The sequence below is a fragment of the Temnothorax nylanderi genome, unplaced genomic scaffold (genome assembly GCF_030848795.1).
Source record: "Temnothorax nylanderi isolate EJ_2023f unplaced genomic scaffold, tnyl_v1.0 TNYL_tig0046_pilon, whole genome shotgun sequence".
Classification (NCBI taxonomy): Eukaryota; Metazoa; Arthropoda; class Insecta; order Hymenoptera; family Formicidae; genus Temnothorax; species Temnothorax nylanderi.
In genome coordinates this window covers 304,839-327,978 of record NW_027249108.1, presented here as the reverse complement: position 1 = coordinate 327,978, position 23,140 = coordinate 304,839, and the positions used below count along the sequence as shown (strand labels likewise).

The 23,140-nt window shown below is 30.1% G+C and overlaps 4 protein-coding genes across 6 annotated transcripts in view; 3 read left to right on the top strand and 1 right to left on the bottom strand.

Moving 5' to 3' along the window:
- LOC139772042 (gustatory receptor 10) overlaps positions 1 to 23,140 on the bottom strand; it is a 115,611-nt gene that overhangs the window by 72,338 nt on the left and 20,133 nt on the right. The gene's annotated exons all lie outside the window — the stretch shown is intronic.
- On the top strand, positions 147 to 12,457 carry LOC139772032 (aminopeptidase N-like). Of its 3 annotated transcripts, none has more exons than XM_071705321.1 (12): positions 147 to 971; positions 1,866 to 2,371; positions 4,999 to 5,451; positions 5,781 to 5,964; positions 6,658 to 6,814; positions 7,020 to 7,101; positions 8,453 to 8,826; positions 9,162 to 9,436; positions 9,791 to 9,981; positions 10,438 to 10,737; positions 10,833 to 10,902; positions 11,489 to 12,457. In XM_071705321.1, exons 2-12 carry the CDS (start codon positions 1,893 to 1,895, stop codon positions 11,687 to 11,689), a joined length of 2,766 nt encoding a protein of 921 aa, XP_071561422.1. In that variant the 5' UTR covers positions 147 to 971; positions 1,866 to 1,892; the 3' UTR covers positions 11,690 to 12,457. The 3 variants fall into 3 exon arrangements, with proteins under 3 accessions (XP_071561422.1, XP_071561423.1, XP_071561424.1); XM_071705322.1 differs by having other exon boundaries at positions 149 to 971; positions 2,298 to 2,371; XM_071705323.1 differs by lacking the exon at positions 1,866 to 2,371 and having other exon boundaries at positions 788 to 971.
- LOC139772128 (aminopeptidase N-like) lies at positions 13,627 to 16,679 on the top strand. The gene is made up of 4 exons (XM_071705540.1): positions 13,627 to 13,826; positions 14,726 to 15,231; positions 15,707 to 16,156; positions 16,487 to 16,679. The coding sequence occupies exons 2-4, from the start codon at positions 14,753 to 14,755 to the stop codon at positions 16,677 to 16,679; spliced, it is 1,122 nt and encodes a 373-aa protein (XP_071561641.1). The 5' UTR covers positions 13,627 to 13,826; positions 14,726 to 14,752.
- LOC139772031 (aminopeptidase N-like) lies at positions 17,365 to 21,715 on the top strand. Its single transcript, XM_071705320.1, has 8 exons — positions 17,365 to 17,517; positions 17,898 to 17,979; positions 18,344 to 18,717; positions 19,053 to 19,327; positions 19,686 to 19,876; positions 20,335 to 20,631; positions 20,727 to 20,796; positions 21,383 to 21,715. The coding sequence occupies exons 1-8, from the start codon at positions 17,382 to 17,384 to the stop codon at positions 21,581 to 21,583; spliced, it is 1,626 nt and encodes a 541-aa protein (XP_071561421.1). The 5' UTR covers positions 17,365 to 17,381; the 3' UTR covers positions 21,584 to 21,715.

The window sequence follows — 23,140 nt, the reverse complement described above, 5'->3', positions numbered from 1 at the left end:
ATTACATCTATGCACGCGAAAAAACATTTATAAAAATTTGACTTACACCACTGTGGTTTTTACCCCTCCATGTATATATATATATATATATAACGTGTAATTTATTGCTATCTGTGATTAGTAGTAAATTATGCATGTGCTTTATAATTTTTACTCTACTGTGTTTCTTTAAATATTTTTATAACTTTGTAGCTGAATATATCAAATTTATTATAAAATTGACAAGTATTATCTAACTGATTCGAAGAAGCACATCAACTGACGAAAACGACTTCTTAAAATTAACATATAAACAAACACATATTATTTATGATCTATGATCTTCCTGTCGATATCTTTGTCCACAAATATTCAAAAAAATGTGTAAAGCCCCTTGCACAATGCCAGGCAACAGGCAATAGGAACAGGGAATAACCAAAAAATCGTTAATTACAACCTAAAAAATTCGAACGCTATGATTGGTTGGCAACAGGCAATAGGCACAGAATTTCCAACGTGACGGAAACTCTGTGTCTGTTGCCTGTGTCACTGTTTATTCTGCATTTATACATGATTTCTGATTTCTATTCCCTGTTCCTATTGCCTGTTGCCTGGCATTGTGCAAGGGGCTTAACGGTACGAGTCGAACAGTTGCGTGAGGCACTGTGTATTTACATGACATATATGTATCTATCAAAACATCGAAGATTGACATTGGGAGCATTCCAGCAAGCGACACAAGTGTTGCTTTGTTCGTTACTCATTGCAAAAAAGAAAAATAGGACAACGTTAGTGTCGACTTGTGTCTTGTGTCGTTTGCTGGAGAGCTCCCATATTTTAGTCAGTATTCGATGTTCTTTCGAGATGGTCGGATGGGTCGAACGGCAGTTACGCTGAACTATCCTTCATATTAACGGCTTTCGTGGCGATAGCGCATAATTAATTGCTGCAAAGAACTGTAGCTTAATCAGCATACAAGTGTAATACACAAGGTAAGTCATTAAGAGCAATAATAATTGATTAGGTATTATATTTCGTTGAAGATACAAAGAAATATATAAAACGTAATTTAAATAATTTCAACAAACAATACACGATGAAATTTAACTTTATTTCCTCGACATTACTTATACTCATAGATTGCAGTAAATTTTCATTTTTAATAATGTATTTTTTTAATCTGTCGACATATTTTGTTTCTTATCGTTGCTGCATAATGAAAACTGGAAAGCGAAAAATTTAATATAAATTTCGAAACAATCTTGATACACATAACGTTCCGAACATAGAAAAAAATGTTAAACAAAAGACGAGATTATTATTGTTATTGACAAATAAATAGAATTAACGGTCATGCGATAAAAAATGTTAATTACTTTCGTTCTTTGAAATAATTTACATTATTTCCTATATTTTTTACTTCAAGTATATTCAAGGCACAGAAGTGATAAGCGAAAGGAATTCAACACTGCTATAACCGACAACTAAATAATTCAAATTCTACATATTATAACAATATTTACGTTTTTTACTTCCAATGAAATATTCTATATAGTCAAATCAAAAATATACACACGTCGCGTTAGATGCGTAAAATCCTTCTCGAAAACTGAATAAAATAATTTTCTCTTAATTCTAAGAAAATATAAGAATAACAGAATAAATTAATTGCGAGCACATCAAGATATACATCCAATATTCTATAAAAAAATATTTATAATTTTCCGCGAAGTAGGTCGTACATATAATCGCTTTGATAAAAGTTGGAATTGTGTTTTTCCTTTTCTTTTCTCCTCTGTTCCTTCGATTTTTGTATAAAAATTAATATTAAATTTCAATAACTTGTACCGCATTGTATTATTATTTGTTTTCTTTTTAACGAAAAGTTACAGAAACCTAAGACGAGTATTGACATGGAATTCCCAAAATTGTTATTACATATCGGTTTAATATTGGCCACAGTCACGGACTTTTGTATCGCTTATGATATAAAACATCAGCATCGTTTATCCACCAACTCATTTCCATTTGATTATAACATTAGTCTGATTATTCCGGATCTCGAAAAAAGCAATACTTTTCACGGTAAAACCAGAGTCACTGTCAACATTGTTCGCGAATCGTTTTACATAACCTTACACTCGCAAGGATTAGAAATAAATGAAACGGCGACAACGTTGACGAACGACACAATAACATATAAACCGAAGGAACATACTTATGACAAAAAAACGAATATATTATTGCTACATTTCGGAAAGAAATTGTATCGCGGTTCTTACACCCTGAACATGAAGTTTGCTGGTAATTTCTCTCAGATGGGTTTTGGCAGTGGTGGTTTTATAAAAATTCCGTACACAGACGAGGAAGGAGACAAAAAATATAACAGGACGTAAGCAAATATTAAAAACATACTTTGTAACGTACGTACGTAAATGCTATTGTTGTTACCTTATTTATTTGTTACTTTTATTTATTACCTTTTTTTATTTACTACTTTTATCGTTATCGACTTACAACATATATAAAGCACGGCAAAACACAGTTTAGTATGTGTATCCATTTTATTATTAAAACCGTTTTCTAGTATGTATAAGGTATATTTACAATAAAGTATATTTGCAAAAAGTGCATGTAATGTTTAAAAGAATATTTACTTTGGCTTAAAATGAAACGACATAGCAGAGTACAACATTTCTGTTTCTACTCTCAACAAAATAATAATTACATATAATATATAAACAATAACTAGTGTTCCTTAACTTCTCGTGTCCTACTCGCTATGAGTGGTAAGTTTGTACCATGAGTGGAATTTTTGTCTTTATTTAAAAAATTGTTTAAAAACCTCTATTAAGCTGGACCCCCCACCAGCGCAAATCAAGTTCGCACTAGGTCAAAAATTTAGTGCTATTTAGGTGCTAATTAAGTGCCCTAGTCCGAATTTTGGTGCTCGAACGGTTTAGCAGGAAATCACGTAAAAAATGGGGGGGTCCAGCTTGCCATTAAGCTGGACCCCCCCATATCAGAAAATAAAAAACAAGTACACTATAATTTAGTGCTAATTAAGTGCTAATTAAGTGCCCTAAAATAACGATAAAATATTGACAGATTATAACATTTATTTAAATATACAACTAAATATTGAACACAGTACCGTCGCGGTCGACACAAACACTTAAAAAACTTGCTGCATGAATATATTCGTTACTAAAATGATCGAAAACATATATTATCAAAATATTCCCAAATCTGAGTTTATTGCTAACAGTAAAACAATTACGATAATTAACTTAGACCAGCCATTGGCGCTGAGTACTAAGTTCCGTCACCTGATCGTCTACGAATTAGTTGCTCGCATGATTATAGTATTAAAATAATTTTCATACATTGTACTTTAAAAGAATATCACGATTCAAAGCGCGCCGCGCTCCATGGATAAATTAATTAATTTCAACGCTATGCAGCTAGCACTAAATTCGAATCGTGATATTTTCTTAAAGTACAATGCCTCAGGATTATTTTAGGACCATAATAACGCAAGCACCTAATTCTTTGACGATGCAGTAACGAATTATAGAGCGCGGCGCGCGCGCTTCATGAGTTAATTAATTAATTTCAACCCTTTGCAGCTAGCACTAAATTCGAATCGTGATATTTTCTTAAAGTACAATCCCTCAGGATTATTTTAGGACCATAATAACGCGAGCACCTAATTCTTTGACGATGCAGTAACGAATTATAGAGCGCGGCGCGCGCGCTTCATGAGTTAATTAATTAATTTCAACGCTTTGCAGCTAGCACTAAATTCGAATCGTGATATTTTCTTAAAGTACAATCCCTCAGGATTATTTTAGGACCATAATAACGCGAGCACCTAATTCTTTGACGATTCTGTAACGCACTTTAGAGCGCGGCGCGCGAAATTCATGAGTTAATTAATTAATTTCAACTCTTTGCAGCTAGCACTAAATTCGAATCGTAATATTTTCTTAAAGTACAATGTCTCAGGATTATTTTGGGACCAAAAACACGCGAGCACCTAATTCTTTGACGATGCATAGCGTTGAAATTAATTAGTTTATCCGCGAAGCGCGCACGCCGCGCTCTATAATTCGTTACTGCATCGTCAAAGAATTAGGTGCTTGCGTTATTATGGTCCTAAAATAATCTTGAGGCATTGTACTTTAAGAAAATATCACGATTCGAATTTAGTGCTAGCTGCAAAAGGTTGAAATTAATTAATTAACCCATGGAATGCGTGCGCCGCGCTCTAAAGTTCGTTACTGAATCGTCAAAGAATTAGGTGCTTGCGTTATTATGGTCCCAAAGTAATCCTGAGGCATTGTACTTTAAGAAAATATCACGATTCGAATTTAGTGCTAGCTGCATAGCGTTGAAATTAATTAATTTATCCATGGAGCGCGGCGCGCTTCGAATCGTGATATTCTTTTAAAGTACAATGTATGAAAATTATTTTAATACTATAATCATGCGAGCAACTAATTCGTAGACGATCAGGTGACGGAACTTAGTACTCAGCGCCAATGGCTGGTCTAAGTTAATTATCGTAATTGTTTTACTGTTAGCAATAAACTCAGATTTGGGAATATTTTGATAATATATGTTTTCGATCATTTTAGTAACGAATATATTCATGCAGCAAGTTTTTTAAGTGTTTGTGTCGACTGCGACGGTACTGTGTTCAATATTTAGTTGTATATTTAAATAAATGTTATAATCTGTCAATATTTTATCGTTATTTTAGGGCACTTAATTAGCACTTAATTAGCACTAAATTATAGTGTACTTGTTTTTTATTTTCTGATATGGGGGGGTCCAGCTTAATGGCAAGCTGGACCCCCCCATTTTTTACGTGATTTCCTGCTAAACCGTTCGAGCACCAAAATTCGGACTAGGGCACTTAATTAGCACCTAAATAGCACTAAATTTTTGACCTAGTGCGAACTTGATTTGCGCTGGTGGGGGGTCCAGCTTAATAGAGGTTGTTTAAAATCACAGGTTGGCCGCAACACACTTCATGCCGAATAAAGCCAGACGAATGTTTCCATGTTGGGACGAGCCAGCGAAAAGTGCTTACTTCATGATCTCCGTGATGCATCATCAGAAATACATGGTATTGTCAAATTGGCCGATGCGAGAGCAGTACAACGTAGAAAATGACATGAAATGGACACACTTTGACCGCACTTATCAAGTGCCCACTTATCTTGTGGGAATTGTAATTGTATCAGCTTTTGTTCCCGTTAATAACACGGACCAGTCCATTAATGTGTGGTGCAGATCGTCTTTGAAATCGTCAGCAAGATTCGTGCAAAGTATTGCTGAACAGGTCACGCCGCTCTTGGAGGAGTATACCGATACCAGAACCAAAAGGATACCGAAAATAGATCACATCATGATACCATATTATTCCATGGCCTCCATGGGAGACTGGGGAATCATCATTTACGAGTAATATATTCATAACTAAAGAGATTTACTAATATGTACATGAATAAAAGAAATTAATATGAAGCTATTAGAACTGACGAATAACTTCTAGCATTCAAAATTTGATAATTAAAAACGATAAAAAACACATGTGTATTTTATGGATATTTAAATTTCATTTACATATTTTTATTCTTAGGCTGTTTTAAAACAAATTAACGTATTAATTGATGTGAATGTCATCCTTTCTTTCAATGATATATATATAAACACATTAGACTGCATGCTAACGATGAAAAAAAACTAGGCATAATCACATTTTGAATATTATGTTATGTTATGTCTTTTAGCGAATCAGAAGTTGTCTACGATGATAGCAAGGATCCTATATTTCAGAAAAGGAAAGTAGCGTCGTTAGTAGCACATGAAATTGCATATCAGTGGTTCAGCACTTTCATCACCCCATCTTGGTGGACTGACATGTGGTTAAGTGTGGGATTTGCTGTGTTTTTCCAGGAGTATTTCCTCGACAAGGTTGTTTAATATTACTAATGCAATGAATTGCTCATTAAATAAAAAAGTTGGAAATACACTTCATTTTCTAAAATCAAAATAACATCCATTAAATATTTCTATATTCTTATAAAATGTATCAGGACAAAGCTAAATAACTAATGGCAATTCTTTAATTTAGAATTATAAAAAAGATTGTAACATTGTTCTTCCCGCGAATAACTAGAACGAAACATTTAATACTAATTTCTATTAAAATTCGAGAATATTATGTTCTCATCAGCACTTGTCTCCTCCCAAGCTCATATTAAAGATTTACTATTTTTAATCTCTTATGTTTCAACATTATTTTCATATTTAGCGATACAATGATTATTATTGTAATAGTTTTATTAGAATTTAAACGTATTTTATTTTTCGCATCCATAACAATAAATATTTAACAAAAAAAATTTAACATCTAGAATTTTTATATCTTGATTTTATCTTTGTATTCAGTAATGTCCATTATTTTAAAAAATAATTAAAGTATGATCTTCTCAAAAGAAATTATATACGTGAAACGGTTAACATTTGACATAAATAAATTACAGTAAAAATTAAAATAGTGAAGTTATTAAAAGTGGCGGACAGGTAGGTTTGTATCCCTATAAATGCAAACTTTTCTTCGAATTTTTATATTCAGCCATATCAAAGGATTGTTTTCTGTTATAGATATTTGAAAACTGGCGGTCAATGGATTTTTTCGTTACTGAAACCATGCACTATTCTCTCCATATAGATAATGGCTCATTGGATTCTGTTACATTGAACCTTCACGATAACGTTCCCTTGGTTAACCAAATCTTTGTTAATCAAGTTTATGAAAAAGGTAAAATTATGTAAATATAATGAAACTATCGTCCATGATTAGCTTAATGTAGATAGCACGAAGACAGAGGTGGAACAGAAAGTGAATAGACAACAAATTCTCGTTTTGCGCAATACGTTCACATATGTCTTAATTTTATGTATAAAAGTATATAAAATATACTTTATATGTATTATTAATCAGTATTTTATGCTGTGTATCGTAGCTCCAGCTATATTGCGCATGTTACATCATGCAGTGGGCGACGAGGTATTTCGAAAGGGTATCACCAAGTATTTTGCTACAAAGTAAGTATGTATGTACAATGTAGTCTATTATAGTTATCACATATAGCAACATTAAATATCATAAGTATAATGTTTCTTGCGTTTACGTTGGAAAATATAGTATGCCATATCAGATATATAAACTTATGCATTCAATATCCAATGCTATTCGATTAGAAGAGACCATACCCAGGTAGCACATATTAGTTTCATATACGTTTTTTGAACGTATACATAGTTTCATAACCGTAAAGAACCATTAAGAAACGTTTGAACAAAAATGTTTTTGAAACCATGATTTAAGAAACGTATTTTTTACGTTTCTACAGTTAACAAAAATACCTGTTTGTTAAATTTTTCTTTTCAAAATTATAATTTGCTTTATCTATATATATAATAGCTTTAATAGCCTTTTTTGAAACATTTAAATTTATATTGCACTAATTATTGCACAAAATAATTAGTGCAATATACCATGCACATATATCCACTTATTTACATAAATTAATTTTGTCCTACCGGTCTTAGGCCCGTATTCATAGTCGGATCTTATTTCAAGACTGTCTTAAATAATGTCTTAAGATGCTAATACGGCTCTGTTACTACGTTTAAGACGGTCTTAAATATAAGATCCGACTATGAATACCGGCCTTAATCTATTTGTCATCGGACAAATCTGAGCTTAGAAAACTTCCAACAGTTGCAAAATAAACATTCTGCTGAACGTGGCCATTGAAAGAACATTTATACGTGTGTTCCGTTTTGAAGAACTTCCTGAACTGGTGCACATCAGTAATGCAATTAAGTTAGAGTGAGACAAATATATTTTGTTTCACTTTAACTTATTGCACGAATGTGCACCAGTTCAAGAATTTCTTTGAAAAAGAATAGACGTCATAGATGGTATATGCATAAAGCTTCTAGAACATTCTCACGCATGTCTCAAAGACGTTATAAACACGTTCAAAAGACGTGAAAAGTAGGAATTTTAAATGTCTTTATCTAAAATGTCTTTATCATTAAAACAAAACGTTTCTATAATAGTTCTTTAAACGATGTTTTATCGGAAAAGAAACGTTCCAGCGAACGTTTTTCGAATGGACATTTTTACTCATAAGAAACGTTTCTAGAAATCGGTTATAAAACGTTTCGGAAAAAACGCTTATAAAACATTTCTGAAACGTGTATGTGCTACCTGGGTACTTTATTCCTTAATTATAATTTGACTAAGATAGTTTTCAGTTATATTTTTAGTTTCCACATGTGTAATTAATTAAATTGTACATTAATACTCACGTTTGATTATGTAATAGTAAATTTAAATACATACGACGTATGTGCTATAGCTAATAACAATATCATTTTTCTTTAGGCAATATATAGCGGTCACTCCCGATGATTTCTGGAGCGTCATACAAAGTGCTAAAGACGAAGCTTCTTACGTCCCTTATATGCGAGATCAAAAATTCAGAATAAAAGAAGTGATGGATACGTGGATAGTCCAAAATCGTTATCCTGTGCTGCATGTAACGATGAATTACAAAACTGGTGATGTAGCAATAACACAAAAATGTTTCCACGCAACTGAAAATATCAATAATAAATGGTGGATACCCATATCCTACACTGACCAGAGCTTTCCGGATTTTTCCAATACTATGCCCAATAATTGGTTAAAACCAGACGAAACTCTTAGAGTGCAAATTAATACAAGTGGTTGGATTATCGTCAATCTACAACAAACTGGTATAAATCAATAAATTTTACGCTCTTTTATATCTATCTTATTTGCTTTATCAACACAAAAGTTTTACAATATATTCAAGTTCTTATTATATTTTTTTATTAAAAAGAAGCTTCAAAATTTATATGATTATAATATTCTTCGATACATTGGTGAATTACATTGATAATTCATTGGTGAAGTACATTGGTAATGTACATTTTTTTTGTAACAATTGTAAGGTGCAAATTACATAAAATTTGTTTATTACAATAATCAAAATGTCAGTATTTGAAAATATACCTTGATAATTTTAAACAAGAAGATCTAATAATAAATTTAATGGATAATTCGACAGCATACTGTCGTGTCTATTACGATACCGCAATTTACGAAAGAATCATACCTTACATGAGCTCTCAACAATACACGAAAATACACGTTCTCAATCGTGCTCAAATTATCGATGATGCATATGCCTTTTCGCTCGAAGATCAACTAGATAGCTACATATTCATAGATCTTATAACTTACTACAAACGAGAGAGAGATTATGTGGCATGGCGTCCAATGTTCCGAATATTAACACAGTTATCGAATTACTTTTCACTGCCAGAGAGTGAAGGTTTCAAGGTATGTAATAACAGATTTTATAAAGATGAAAAAAATATTTGGCTCTTTAATTTGGCCAGTTCTGCATTTAGAGATTCACCGCTTTGTCATAAAGTCTGTCGCGGTCGGTTTTATAATCGCACAATCGTATATATATATATATAGGAAACGTTTTAATTAACATTAATACGAATGGACGTTAGGGAAACTTAGGCGCAAGCTCACCAATAATCCTTGTGAATTCTAGTGAATGTTTTAACAATTAAGGCACTAACAAAATATATATATACATACATACATTGTATATATGAATCACGTCACTTCGCATATAGCAACAAACCAATATAAAATTCAATATTATCTCATGATTTCTAGTCATACATGGTAGAAATCTTTGATGGGGTTCTTCAAGATGTGGGATACGAAGAAAATCCTGATGATGACGATATCACAAAGATGCTAAGGCTAGATGCCACGAAATGGGCATGTACCGTCGGTCACGCGGAATGCAAGAAAAGGGCCGCCGTTAAATTAAGCGAACATTTCGCGGATCCTGTTACTCACAAGTAACTCTTTTTATGATCATGATTATCTCATAATTTATATTTGTGCGTGTGTGTTGCGTATGCGCGCGCACGTATGCATATGGATGTAATCGATTCCTTGTATTTCTTCGAGTCGTCGAAATCAGACAGTCTCTTTATTGTTTTTTCTTAATTTTTATTCTTGTTTTAATACATAAAATAAATATGCGAAAGAAGTAAAAATATATGTATATAATAACAAGAGACGTTGTGGATGGATTCATCTTTCATTTATTTATTCATTCACTGTGTTCACACGTAGTCTTATGGTCACGTGGCAAATATAGAGTGACAGAACAGCGCACGACAGACACTTAATTTTGCAAAATAAGATTTATCTAACAGAACGGAAAAAAATACAAAACTTGATAAAATAAAACGTCGGCTATGCGTATGAAGTGCATGTACATCTGTTCCATAGACAAATATGTATTTTAGAGTTCCACAATGGTGGCAAGATTGGACGTACTGCTTTGGTTTGACGGTAGCTAATAGGACTACTTGGGATAAAATGATGGAACTATATCAGCGAACATCTGATAAGAAACTTTGGGAAACATTGAATTGTGCTGAAAATTCTGATATCATTATCAACTATTTGAATATTACAGCATCGAATACTACATTATTTAACCATGAGGAACATGCATTGATCTTCAATTTAATTCTTGAAAACCATGCACGCAACGATTTGGTCCTTGACTACATATTAGCAAATTTTAATAATATAAAACCCAGGTGATACATTTCTCTTTACAAATATACATTCTATTCTTTTTAAATAAATTTATCTTATACATTAATTATACAAATGTATTATTTTGTTCTTACAGATTTCTTCCTGCAACACCAACGATAAGTAATATCATTCAGAATGTTTATTCTAACGAACAATTGTCCAAGGTAGATTTTATGATTCTAGATTCATACTTATATTTTTCTATTGATAATCCTTTAACTGTAGCGCGCTTAAAATCAAACGTTGGTCGTGTTTGGAATTATAGATTAATGCAACTTTACATAATTAAATTAATATTTATAATTTATTTTGTTCATATTTTTGGGCTATATATTTGTATCTTATAAAACTGTGTTTGAAATTGAGTAATACTAGCGCGTGGTTTAAAACTAAATTTTTATAATATAGTAATTAATTCTAAGAATATTACTGTGTTGTGAATTGATAATTGAGTACTGAATATTAATATACATGTACATATATGTATATGTGTATATGCTTTCTTTAATTAATAATAGATTTTCGTGGATGTTAATGTATATATTTTCTGCAAATAGAACACAATTTTTTACGACATATATATATATATATATACTTCCACAGTTAAGGGATTAAATGTATTTATATGCATATCATGTATTGTTATTGTCTATGTTAAATAAAAAATTATATTCTAAGGAATGGCTGCATAAAAATTAATTTATACTACATATTAATGATAAATATCCTTAACATTCTAATCTGTTTCAGGTGAAAAGATTCGCAGAAACTTATTTTCATTCTAATCGAAACTCTGTGTCAAACATTGTAAATCTGATAGAAAAGCGTAAAAGTGATGTTAAAGAGTTGTCAGATATTTTTGCAAAGCGATATGGAAAAAGTCAAACTTTAATTGATCAATTAAGAAACTCAAATGATGATTATGATGAAGACGATGTCATAATACTTTAATTGATCAATTAAAAATATCAAATGTGATGCAAGACCTATAATTATCCGCATAATTTTTCAAACAATATCATTTTTATTTATTATTATTTTTTTGTAAATAATTTTTTATTAATTTTTAATTATTTCTAATACTTTTAATTTTTTAATAATATTTAGTATTTTATTAATAGTCTGGAAGCTATTGATAAAATCATCTATGAAATTTTACTGTTGTGTAATTAACAAATAATTTATATAGTATTATAGATTTAATGTTGTTTAATATCCTTCGTAAAATATTTTTTATAAAAGCTCTAAACGTACTTTGGTTTATTACATTTGATATAGAGCTCATGCGAATAAATTTTTTAAATTAAATATATAATGCTTTGTAGACATTATGTAATAGTATTTTTGCTAATAGAATACTTGAATTTCAAGTTTTTATTATAATCGTTGATAGACTTTGAACAAAAGACATGAAGTAATGGCGTCGCCTTGTAATAAGAAGCTTTATCTCTAAACAGTGGTTATTACTATCTATAAAATAAAAATTGTATTTCTGTTGAATCTTCAAAATTTAATATTGTTCATAACTTTTTTTTATTATCTTATACATTGCATATATTTTCGTCTATATTAAATAAATTAATTTTGCGGAATATGATGTATCATGTATGAATATTTTGTATCACTTTTTCAGTCACAATATTGAAAGATATTATGTATTTCTATCGTTGTTAAAAAACTTGACGAGGTATAATATATCATGAACACAGATTCTATATACGTATCGGATTCTTATTATTTTTCCCTGTGTATGCTTAACATTTATTTATTATGGTTAACTGAAACTATTTTTATATTGTGAGTATAAATTAATACATATTCTGTTAACGTTGAAATATCGGAATAATCTGTTTCAAATCAAGCGCAAGAAATATGTTTACTTTTAAATAAAATTTTATATTATTTTTATGTATTATTATTATTTCTAAAAGTCTTTGAACAATTTTTAATTTTTTATGTTATTTCTAAATATTTTTGTAACATTTCGTATGTATTAATAATTCCAACTATTAGTACAATTTCGAATTCTTGTGATATATATGACACACAACTTGCTGTCATCTGATTGGTAGTAAAGTATGCGTGTGCTTTATAATTTTTACACTACTGTGTCTCTTTAAATATTTTTATAACTTTGAAGCGAAATATACTGAATTTAATATAAAATTGACAATTTATATAATACAATTATAAACCCAATTATAAACAATTTATATAGTACAATTATATACCTTAGACTAAATTCATGTTCTCTTATTAATTTTATGTAAATTTCTGGAATCAAATGGCTATAATTTATACAATATAAATATATTTTTTCAAAAAATGTATTAAAGTTGTTTTAATTATATAAGCTTAACTTTTAATAAGAGCTCCTTATTTCCAGTCGTTTATAACTCCAAGAACTCTATGCATCTCGATGTTTGTTATCGAGAAGGAAAAATTCAAAATTTTGTAAGAGACATCTTCTATATTGACATGGTCTTACTGCAGTATTTAATGATAAAATATCCTCACTGATTGACTGACTCATCAACGTCCGGCCCAAACCCCCAAACCTAGAAACAAATTGAAATTGGGGGATTATATTTTTTCTATGACGTAAGCACCCACTAAGAAACGATTTTTAGAAATTCGACCTCTGTAAGGGAGTGAAAAGGGGTAAAATGTGTGTTAATTACCGTAGCGAAGCACGGTATCAAGCTAATGTATTATACAGGTATTATCTGACTGATTCAAAGAAGTGCAACTGACAAAAACGACTTCTCAATATTATAAACAAACACATATTTGTGATCTATAATCTTCCTGTAGATATCTTTGTTCACAAATATTCAAAAAAATGTGTAACACTGGTACTAGTCGAACAGTTCCGTATGTAACAGGCACTGTATTTACATGACATATCTATCAAAACATCAGAGATTGACATTGTAACCAGTATTCGGTGTTCTTTCGAGATGGTAGGACGGGTCGAACGGCAGTTACGCTGAACTATCCTTCATATTAACGGCTTTCGTGGCGATAGCGCATAATTAATTGCTACAAAGAACTGTAGCTTAATCAGCATACAAGTGTAATACACAAGGTAAGTCATTAAGAGCAATAATAATTAATTAGGTATTATTTTTCGTTAAAGATACAAAGAAATATATAAAACGTAATTTAAATAATTTCGACAGACAATACACGATGAAATTTAACTTTATTTCCTCGACATTACTTATACTCATGGATTGCAGTAAATTTTCATTTTAAATAATGTATTTTTTAAATCAGTCGACATATTTTGTTTCTTATTGTTGCTGCATAATGAAAACCGGAAAGCGAAAAATTTAATATAAATTTCGAAACGATCTTGATACACATAACGTTTCGAACGTAGAAAAAAATGTTAAACAAAAGACGAGATTATTATTGTTATTGACAAATAAATAGAATTAACGGTCATGCGATAAAGAATGTTAATTACTTTCGTTCTTTGAAATAATTTACATTATTTTCTATATTTTTTCCTTGAAGTATATTCAAGGCACAGAAATGATAAGCGAAAGGAATTCAACACTGCTATAACCGACAACTAAATAATTCAAATTCTACATATTATAACAATATTTACGTTTTTTACTTCCAATGAAATATTCTATATAGCCAAATCAAAAATATACACACGTCGCGTTAAATGCGTAAAATTCTTCTCGAAAACTGAATAAAATAATTTTCTCTTAATTCTACAATAAGAAAATATAAGAATAACAGAATAAATTAATTACGAGCACATCAAGATATACATCCAATATTCTATAAAAAAATATTCATAATTTTCCGCGGAGTAGGTCGTACATATAATCGCCTTGATAAAAGTTGGAAATGTGTTTTTCCTTTTCTTTTCTCCTCTGTTCCTTCGATTTTTGTATAAAAATTAATATTAAATTTCAATAACTTGTACCGCATTGTATTATTATTTGTTTTCTTTTTAACGAAAAGTTACAGAAACCTAAGACGAGTATTGACATGGAATTCCCAAAATTGTTATTACATATCGGTTTAATATTGGCCACAGTCACGGACTTTTGTATCGCTCATGATATAAAACATCAGCATCGTTTATCCACCAACTCATTTCCATTTGATTATAACATTAGTCTGATTATTCCGGATCTCGAAAAAAGCAATACTTTTCACGGTGAAACTAGAGTCACTGTCATCATTGTTCGCGAATCGTTTTGCATAAGCTTACACTCGCAAGGATTAGAAATAAATAAAACGGCGACAACGTTGACGAACGACACAATAACATATAAACCGACGGAACATACTTATGACCATAAAACGAATATATTATTGCTACCTTTCGGAAAGAAATTGTATCGCGGTTTTTACATCCTGAACATGAAGTTTGCTGGTAATTTCTCTCAGACTGGTTTCGGCAATGGTGGATTTATAAAAATTCCGTACACAGACGAGGAAGAAGACGAAAAATATAACAGGACGTAAGCAAATATTAAAAATATTAAAAATATACTTTGTAAGGTACGTATGTAAATGCTATTGTTGTTACCTTATTTATTTGTTACTTTTACTTATTACCTTTTTTTATTTACTATACTTTCATCGTTATTGACTTACAACATATATAAAGCACGGCGAAAGATATTTTAGAATGTGTATCCATTTTATTATTAAAACCGTTTTCTAGTATGTAAGTATATTTACGATAAAGTATTTGCAAAAAGTGCATGTAATGTTTAAAAGAATATTTACTTTGGCTTAAAATGAAACGACGGCAGAGTACAACATTTCTGTTTCTACTCTCAACAAAATAATAATTACATACAATATAATAAACATATAATATATAAACAATAATTAGTGTTCCTTAACTTCTCGTGTCCTACTCGCTGAGTGGTAAGTTTGTACTATGAGTGGTATTTTTGTCCTTATTTATAAAATTGTTTAAAATCACAGGTTGGCCGCAACATACCTCCTGCCGAATAAAGCCAGACGAATGTTTCCATGTTGGGACGAGCCAGCGATAAATCCTCTCTTCATGATCTCCGTGAAGCATCATCAGAAATACAGGGTATTGTCAAATTGGCCGATCCGAGAGCGGTACAACGTAGAAAATGACATGAAATGGACACATTTTGACCGCACTTCTACAGTGCCCGCTTATCTTGTGGGAATTGTAATTGTATCAGATTTTGTTCCCGTTAATAACACGGACCAGTCCGTTAATGTGTGGTGCAGATCGTCTTTGAAATCGTCAGCAAGATTCGTGCAAAGCATTGCCGAACGGGTCACGCCGCTCTTGGAGGAGTATACCGGTAGAACCAAAGGGGTACCGAAAATAGATCACGTTATGGTACCAGGTTATCCCAACGCCTCCATGGGAGATTGGGGAATCATCATTTACCAGTAATGTTCATAACTAAAGAGATTTATTAATATGTACATGAATAAAATAAATTAATATGAAGCTATTAGAACTGACGAATAACTTCTAGCATTCAAATTTTGATAATTAAAAACGATAAAAAACACATGTGTATTTTATGGATGTTTAAATTTCATTTATATATTTTCATTCTTTGGCTGTTTTAAAACAAATTAACGTATTTAATTGATGTGAATGTCACCCTTTCTTTCAATGATATATATATATAAACACATTAGACTGCATGCTAACGATGAAAAAAAACTAGGGATAATTACATTTTGAATATTATGTTATGTTATGTCTTTTAGAGAATCAAAAGTTGTCTACAATGATAGCAAGGATCCTACATTTCAGAAAAGGAATGTAGCGTCGTTAGTAGCACATGAAATTGCATATCAGTGGTTCAGCAATTTAATCACCCCATTATGGTGGACTAACATGTGGTTAAATGAGGGATTTGCTGTGTATTTCCAGGCGTATTTCCTCGACAAGGTTGTTTAATATTACTAATGCAATGAATTGCTCGTTAAATAGAAAAGTTGGAAATGCACTTCATTCTCTAAGATCAAAATAACATCCGTTAAATATTTCTATATTCTTATAAAATGTATCAGGACAAAGCTAAATAACTAATGGCAATTCTTTAATTTAGAATTATAAAAAAGATTGTAACACTGTCCTTTCCGCGAGTAACTAGAACGAAACATTTAATACTAATTTCTATTAAAATTCGAAAATATTATGTTCTCAGCACTTGTCTCCTCCCAAGCTCATTTTAAAGATTTACTATTTTTAATCTCTTATGTTTCAACATTATTTTCATATTTGGCGATACAATGATTATTATTGTAATAGTTTTATTAGAATTTAAACGTATTTTATTTTTCACATCCATAACAATAAATATTTAACAAAAAAAATTTAACTTCTAGAATTTTTATATCTTGATTTTATCTCTGTATTCAGTAATGTACATTATCTTAAAAAATAATTGAAGTATGATCTTCTTAAAAGAAATTATATACGTGAAACGGTTAACATTTGACATAAATATATTACAATAAAAATTAAAATAGCGAAGTTATTAAAAGTGGCGTACAGGTAGGTTTGTATCCCTATAAATGCGAACTTTTCTTCGAATTTTTATACTCAGCCATATCAAAGGATTGTTTTCTGTTACAGACATTTGTAAACTGGCGGTCAATGGACTTTTTCGTTACTGGGGCCATGCACGATTCTCTCCACCAAGATGTTGGCTTATTGGATTCTGTTACATTGAACCTTTACGATAACGATACTTTGGATAACCAACTCTTTGTTAATCAAGTTTATGAAAAAGGTAAAATTATGTAAATATAATGAAACTATCGTTCATGATTAGCTTAATGTAGATAGCACGAAGACAGAGGTGGAACAGAAAGTGAATAGACAACAAATTCTCGTTTTGCGCAATACGTTCACATATGTCTTAATTTTATGTATAAAAGTATATAAAATATCAAGTAGTGGAAAAAGGGCAATAGGAGCCAAGCGCTGTAAATAATGCGCAATCAAATTATCGTAACAATACATATTATTATAATAAAACGGACGTTTCGACACTTTTTTGTGTTTTCTTCAGCGTAAATACATAAATTCGACAAAGTTGATCTGTGAAAGACATATATAAAATATACTTTATATGTATTATCAATCAGTATTTTATGCTGTGTATCGTAGCTCCAGCTATATTGCGCATGTTACATCATGCAGTGGGCGACGAGGTATTTCGAAAGGGTATCACCAAGTATTTAGCTACAAAGTAAGTATGTATGTACAATGTAGTCTATTATAGTTATCACATATCGCAACATTAAATATCATAAGTATAATGTTTCTTGCGTTTACGTCGGAAAATATAAAACATCACGTCAGAGACATAAACTTGTGCGTTCAATATCCAATGCTATTCGATTAGAAGAGACCATACTTTATTCCTTAATTATAATTTGACTAACGATAAGCTAGTTTTAAATCATATTCTTAGTTTCTACATATGTATTAATTAAATTGTACATTAATGCTCACGTTTGATTTTGTAATAGTAAATAAATACATACGACATATGTGTTATAAGCTATAACACATGTGTTATAAGCTATAACAATGTCATTTTTCAAATTTAGGCAATATTCGGCGGTCACTCCCGATGATTTCTGGAGCGCCTTACAAAGTGCTAAAGACGAAGCTTCTTACGTCCCTTATATGCGAGATCAAAAATTCAGAATAAAAGAAGTGATGGATACGTGGATAAACCAAAATCGTTATCCTGTGCTGAATGTAACGATGAATTACAAAACTGGTGAGGTAGCAATAACACAAAAATGTTTCCACGCAACTGAAGATATCAATAATAAATGGTGGATACCCATATCCTACACTGACGAGAGCTTTCCGGATTTTTCCAATACTATGCCTAATAATTGGTTAAAACCAGACGAAACTCTTAGAGTGCAAATTAATACAAGTGGTTGGATTATCTTCAATCTACAACAAACTGGTATAAATCAATAATTTTTACGCTCTTTTATATCTATCTTATTTGCTTTATCAACACGAAAGTTTTACAATATATTCAAGTTCTAAATATATCTTTTTATTAAAAAGAAGCTTTTAAATTTATATAATTATAATATTCTTTGATACATTGGTGAATTACATTGATAATTCATTGGTGAAGTACATTGGTAATGTACATTTTTTTTCTAACAATTGTAAGGTGCAAATTACATAAAATTTGTTTATTACAATAATCAAAATGTCAGTATTTGAAAATATACCTTGATAATTTCAAATAAGAAGATCTAATAATAAATTTAATGGATAATTCGACAGCATACTGTCGTGTCTATTACGATACCGCAATTTACGAAAGAATCATACCTTACTTGAGCTCTCCACAATACACGAAAATACACGTTCTCAATCGTGCTCAAATTATCGATGATGCATATGCCTTTTTGCTCGAAGATCAACTAGATAGCTCCATATTCAACTATCTTATAACTTACTACAAACGAGAGAGAGATTATGTAGCATGGCGTCCAATGTTCCGAATATTAAGACGGAATCAGAAGTACTTTTCACTGCCAGAGAGTGAAGGTTTCAAGGTATGTAATAACAGATTTTATAAAAATGAAAAAAATATTTTGCTCTTTAATTTGGCCAGTTCTGCATTTACACATTCACCGCTTTGTCATAAAGTCTGTCGCAGTCGGTTTTATAATCGCACAATCATATAGGAAACGTTTTAATTAACATTAATACGAATGGACGTTAGGGAAACTTAGGCGCAAACTCACCAATAATTCTTGTGAATTCTAGTGAATGTTTTAACAATTAAAGCACTAACGAAATATATATATATAAATATATATATATACATACATACATTGTATATATGAATCACGTCACTTCGCATGTAGCAACAAATCAATATAAAATTCAATATTATCTTATGATTTCTAGTCATACATGGTAGAAATCTTTGATGGGGTTCTTCAACATGTGGGATACGAAGAAAATCCTGATGATGACGATCTCACTATGTTACTAAGGCTAGAGGCCACGAAATGGGCATGTACCGTCGGTCACGCGGAATGCAAGAGAAGCGCCGCCGTTAAATTAAGCGAACATTTCGCGGATCCTGATACTCACAAGTAACTCTTTTTATGATCATGATTATCTCATAATTTATATTTGTGCGTGTGTGTTGCGTATGCGCGCGCACGTATGCATATGGATGTAATCGATTCCTTTTATTTCTTCGAGTCGTCGAAATCAGACAGTCTCTTTATTGTTTTTTCTAATTTTCCATTCTTGTTTTAATACATAGAATAAATATGCGAAACAAGTAAAAATATATGTATATAATAACAAGAGACGTTATGGATGGATTCATCTTTCATTTATTTATTTATTCACTGTGTTCACACGTATAGTCTTATGATCATGTGGCAAATATAGAGTGACAGAACAGCGCACGACAGACACTTAATTTTGCAAAATAAGATTTACCTAACAGAACGGAAAAAAATACAAAACTTGATAAAATAAAACGTCGGCTATGCGTATGAAGTGCATGTTCATCTGTTCCATAGACAAATATGTATTTTAGAGTTCCACAATGGTGGCGAGATTGGACGTACTGCTTTGGTTTGACGGTAGCTAATAGGACTACTTGGGATAAAATGATGGAACTATATCAGCGAACATCTGATAAGAAACTTTGGAAAACATTGAATTGCGCTGAAAATCCTAATATCATTATCAACTATTTGAATATTATAGCATCGAATACTACATTATTTAACCATGAGGAACATGCATTGATCTTCAATTTAATTCTTGAAAACCATGCACGCAACGATTTGGTCCTTGACTACATATTAGCAAATTTTAGTAATATAAACAGGTGATACATTTCTCTTTACAAATATACATTCTATTCTTTTTAAATAAATTTATCTTATACATTAATTATACAAATGTATTATTTTGTTCTTACAGATCACTTCCTCCCTACCCAATAATACAAAATATCATTCAGAATGTTTATTCTAACGAACAATGGTCCAAGGTAGATTTTATGATTCTAGATTCATACTTATATTTTTCTATTGATAATCCTTTAACTGTAGCGCGCTTAAAATCAAACGTTTGTCGTGTTTGGAATTATAGATTAATGCAACTTTACATAATTAAATTAATATTTATAATTTATTTTGTTCATATTTTTGGGCTATATATTTGTATCTTATAAAGCTGTGTTTGAAATTGAGTAATACTAGCGCGTGGTTTAAAACTAAATTTTTATAATATGGTAATTAATTCTAAGAATATTACTGTGTTGTGAATTGATAATTGAGTACTGAATATTAATATACATATATATGTATATGTGTATATGCCTTCTTTAATTAATAATAGATTTTCGTGGATGTTATTGTATATATTTTCTGCAAATAGAAGACAATTTTTTACGACATATATGTATATATATATATATACTTCCACAGTTAAGGGATTAAATGTATTTATATGCATATCATGTATTGTTATTGTCTATGTTAAATAAAAAATTACATTCTAAGGAATGGCTGCATAAAAATAAATTTATACTACATATTAATGATAAACATCCTTAACATTCTAATCTGTTTCAGGTGAAAAGATTCGTAAAAACTTATTATCATCCTAATCCAAACCATTCGTCACACTTTGCAAATCTGATGGAAAAGCGTAAAAGTGATGTTAAAGAGTTGTCAGATATTTTTGCAAAGCGATTTGGAAAAAGTCAAACTTTAATTGATCAATTAAGAAACTCAAATGATGATTATGATGAAGACGAAGTCATAATACTTTAATTGATCAATTAAAAATATCAAATGTGATGCAAGACTTATAATTATCTGCATAATTTTTCAAACAATACTATTTTTATTTATTATTACTGTTTTGTAAATGATTTTTTAATTATTTTTAATTATTTCTAATATTTTTATAATACTTAGTATTTTATTAATAGTCTGGAAGCTATTGATAAAATTTTCTGTGACAATGCTGTTCTGTAATTAAATATATTTATATGTCATATTATTGTTATACTGATATAATATGACATATTACTGTTCTGTAATTAAAAAATAATTTATAGAGTATTAGACTTGATGCTGTTTTTGATATCCTTCGTAAAATATCTTTTATAAACGCACTTTAGTTTTATTACATTTGATATAGAGCTCATGCGGATGAATTTTTTAAATTGAATTTATAATACTTTGTAGACATTATGTAATAGTATTATTTGCTAATAATGTACTTAAATTTTAATTATAATTATAATTATAATCGTTGCTAGACTTTGAATAAAAGACATGAAATAATGACGTCGCATTGTACTAAAAACTTTATTTAAACAGTATTTGTTACTGTATAGAATAAAAATTTCTGTTCATTCTTCAAAGTTTAATATTATTTACAACCCCCATTTTCATCATTTTATTTATTGCATATATTTTCGTCTACATTATATAATTAATTTTTTGGAATATAAAGTATCAAGTATGAATATTTTGTATCACTTTTATAGATTACTCTTGTTACAATCGCAATATTGAAAGGCATTATTTCCAACCTTTATACTAAAGAGCACAACTTGACAAGGTATATATTTTATAATCACAGATTTCATATTTATCGGATTTTTATTAAATTTATTTTTCTCCGTGTATGCTTTATATTTATGTACTATAGTTAGTTCAAACTACTTGTACCGTACGAATCTAAATTAATACATAATCTATTAGCGTTAAAATATCGAAATAATATATTTCAGATCAAGTATATATCGTTTGTATTAATATGTTTTAGTATGATTTCAGTGATTAATATAATTTTTATTTCTTGTGACATATATAAAATATATTTTACTGCCATTTGATTAGTAGTAAATTACGTATGTGCTTTATAATTTTTACATTACTGTGTTTCTTTAAATATTTTTATAACTTTGTAGCTGAATATACTAAATTTAATATAAAATTGACAATTATAAAATACACCTTGGACTAATTGTAAATTTAATTCCTCAGAGTAAATTTCTGAAATCAAATAGCTATGATTTGATGATTATAATTTATACATTATAAATATATTTTTTGAAAAAATATATTAAAATTGTTTTAATTATAAGCTTAATTTTCAATAAGCTTTTTATTTCCAATCGTTTATAACTCAGGAACTATATGCACCTCGATGTTATCGAGAAGGAAAAATTCAACATTTGGTAAAAGACATCTACTATATGGACATGATCTTACAGAATTTAATGATAAATATATTATTCATGTATTATCTGACTCAAAGAAGTGCAACTGACGAAAACGACTTCTCAATATTAACATATGAACAAATACATATTT

Bases quoted from the DNA above. Each gene is read 5' to 3' on its own strand.
- LOC139772032 (XM_071705321.1), top strand. From the start codon at position 1,893: ATGGAATTCCCAAAATTGTTATTACATATCGGTTTAATATTGGCCACA. The intron at 5,452-5,780 runs GTAATATATTCA...TATGTCTTTTAG, and splicing joins TGGGGAATCATCATTTACGA to CGAATCAGAAGTTGTCTACG. The intron at 6,815-7,019 runs GTAAAATTATGT...TGTGTATCGTAG, and splicing joins TAATCAAGTTTATGAAAAAG to CTCCAGCTATATTGCGCATG.
- LOC139772128 (XM_071705540.1), top strand. From the start codon at position 14,753: ATGGAATTCCCAAAATTGTTATTACATATCGGTTTAATATTGGCCACA. The intron at 15,232-15,706 runs GTAAGCAAATAT...TTAAAATCACAG, and splicing joins GACGAAAAATATAACAGGAC to GTTGGCCGCAACATACCTCC. The intron at 16,157-16,486 runs GTAATGTTCATA...TATGTCTTTTAG, and splicing joins TGGGGAATCATCATTTACCA to AGAATCAAAAGTTGTCTACA.
- LOC139772031 (XM_071705320.1), top strand. From the start codon at position 17,382: ATGGACTTTTTCGTTACTGGGGCCATGCACGATTCTCTCCACCAAGAT. The intron at 18,718-19,052 runs GTATAAATCAAT...ATAATTCGACAG, and splicing joins CTTCAATCTACAACAAACTG to CATACTGTCGTGTCTATTAC. The intron at 20,632-20,726 runs GTGATACATTTC...TTGTTCTTACAG, and splicing joins AATTTTAGTAATATAAACAG to ATCACTTCCTCCCTACCCAA.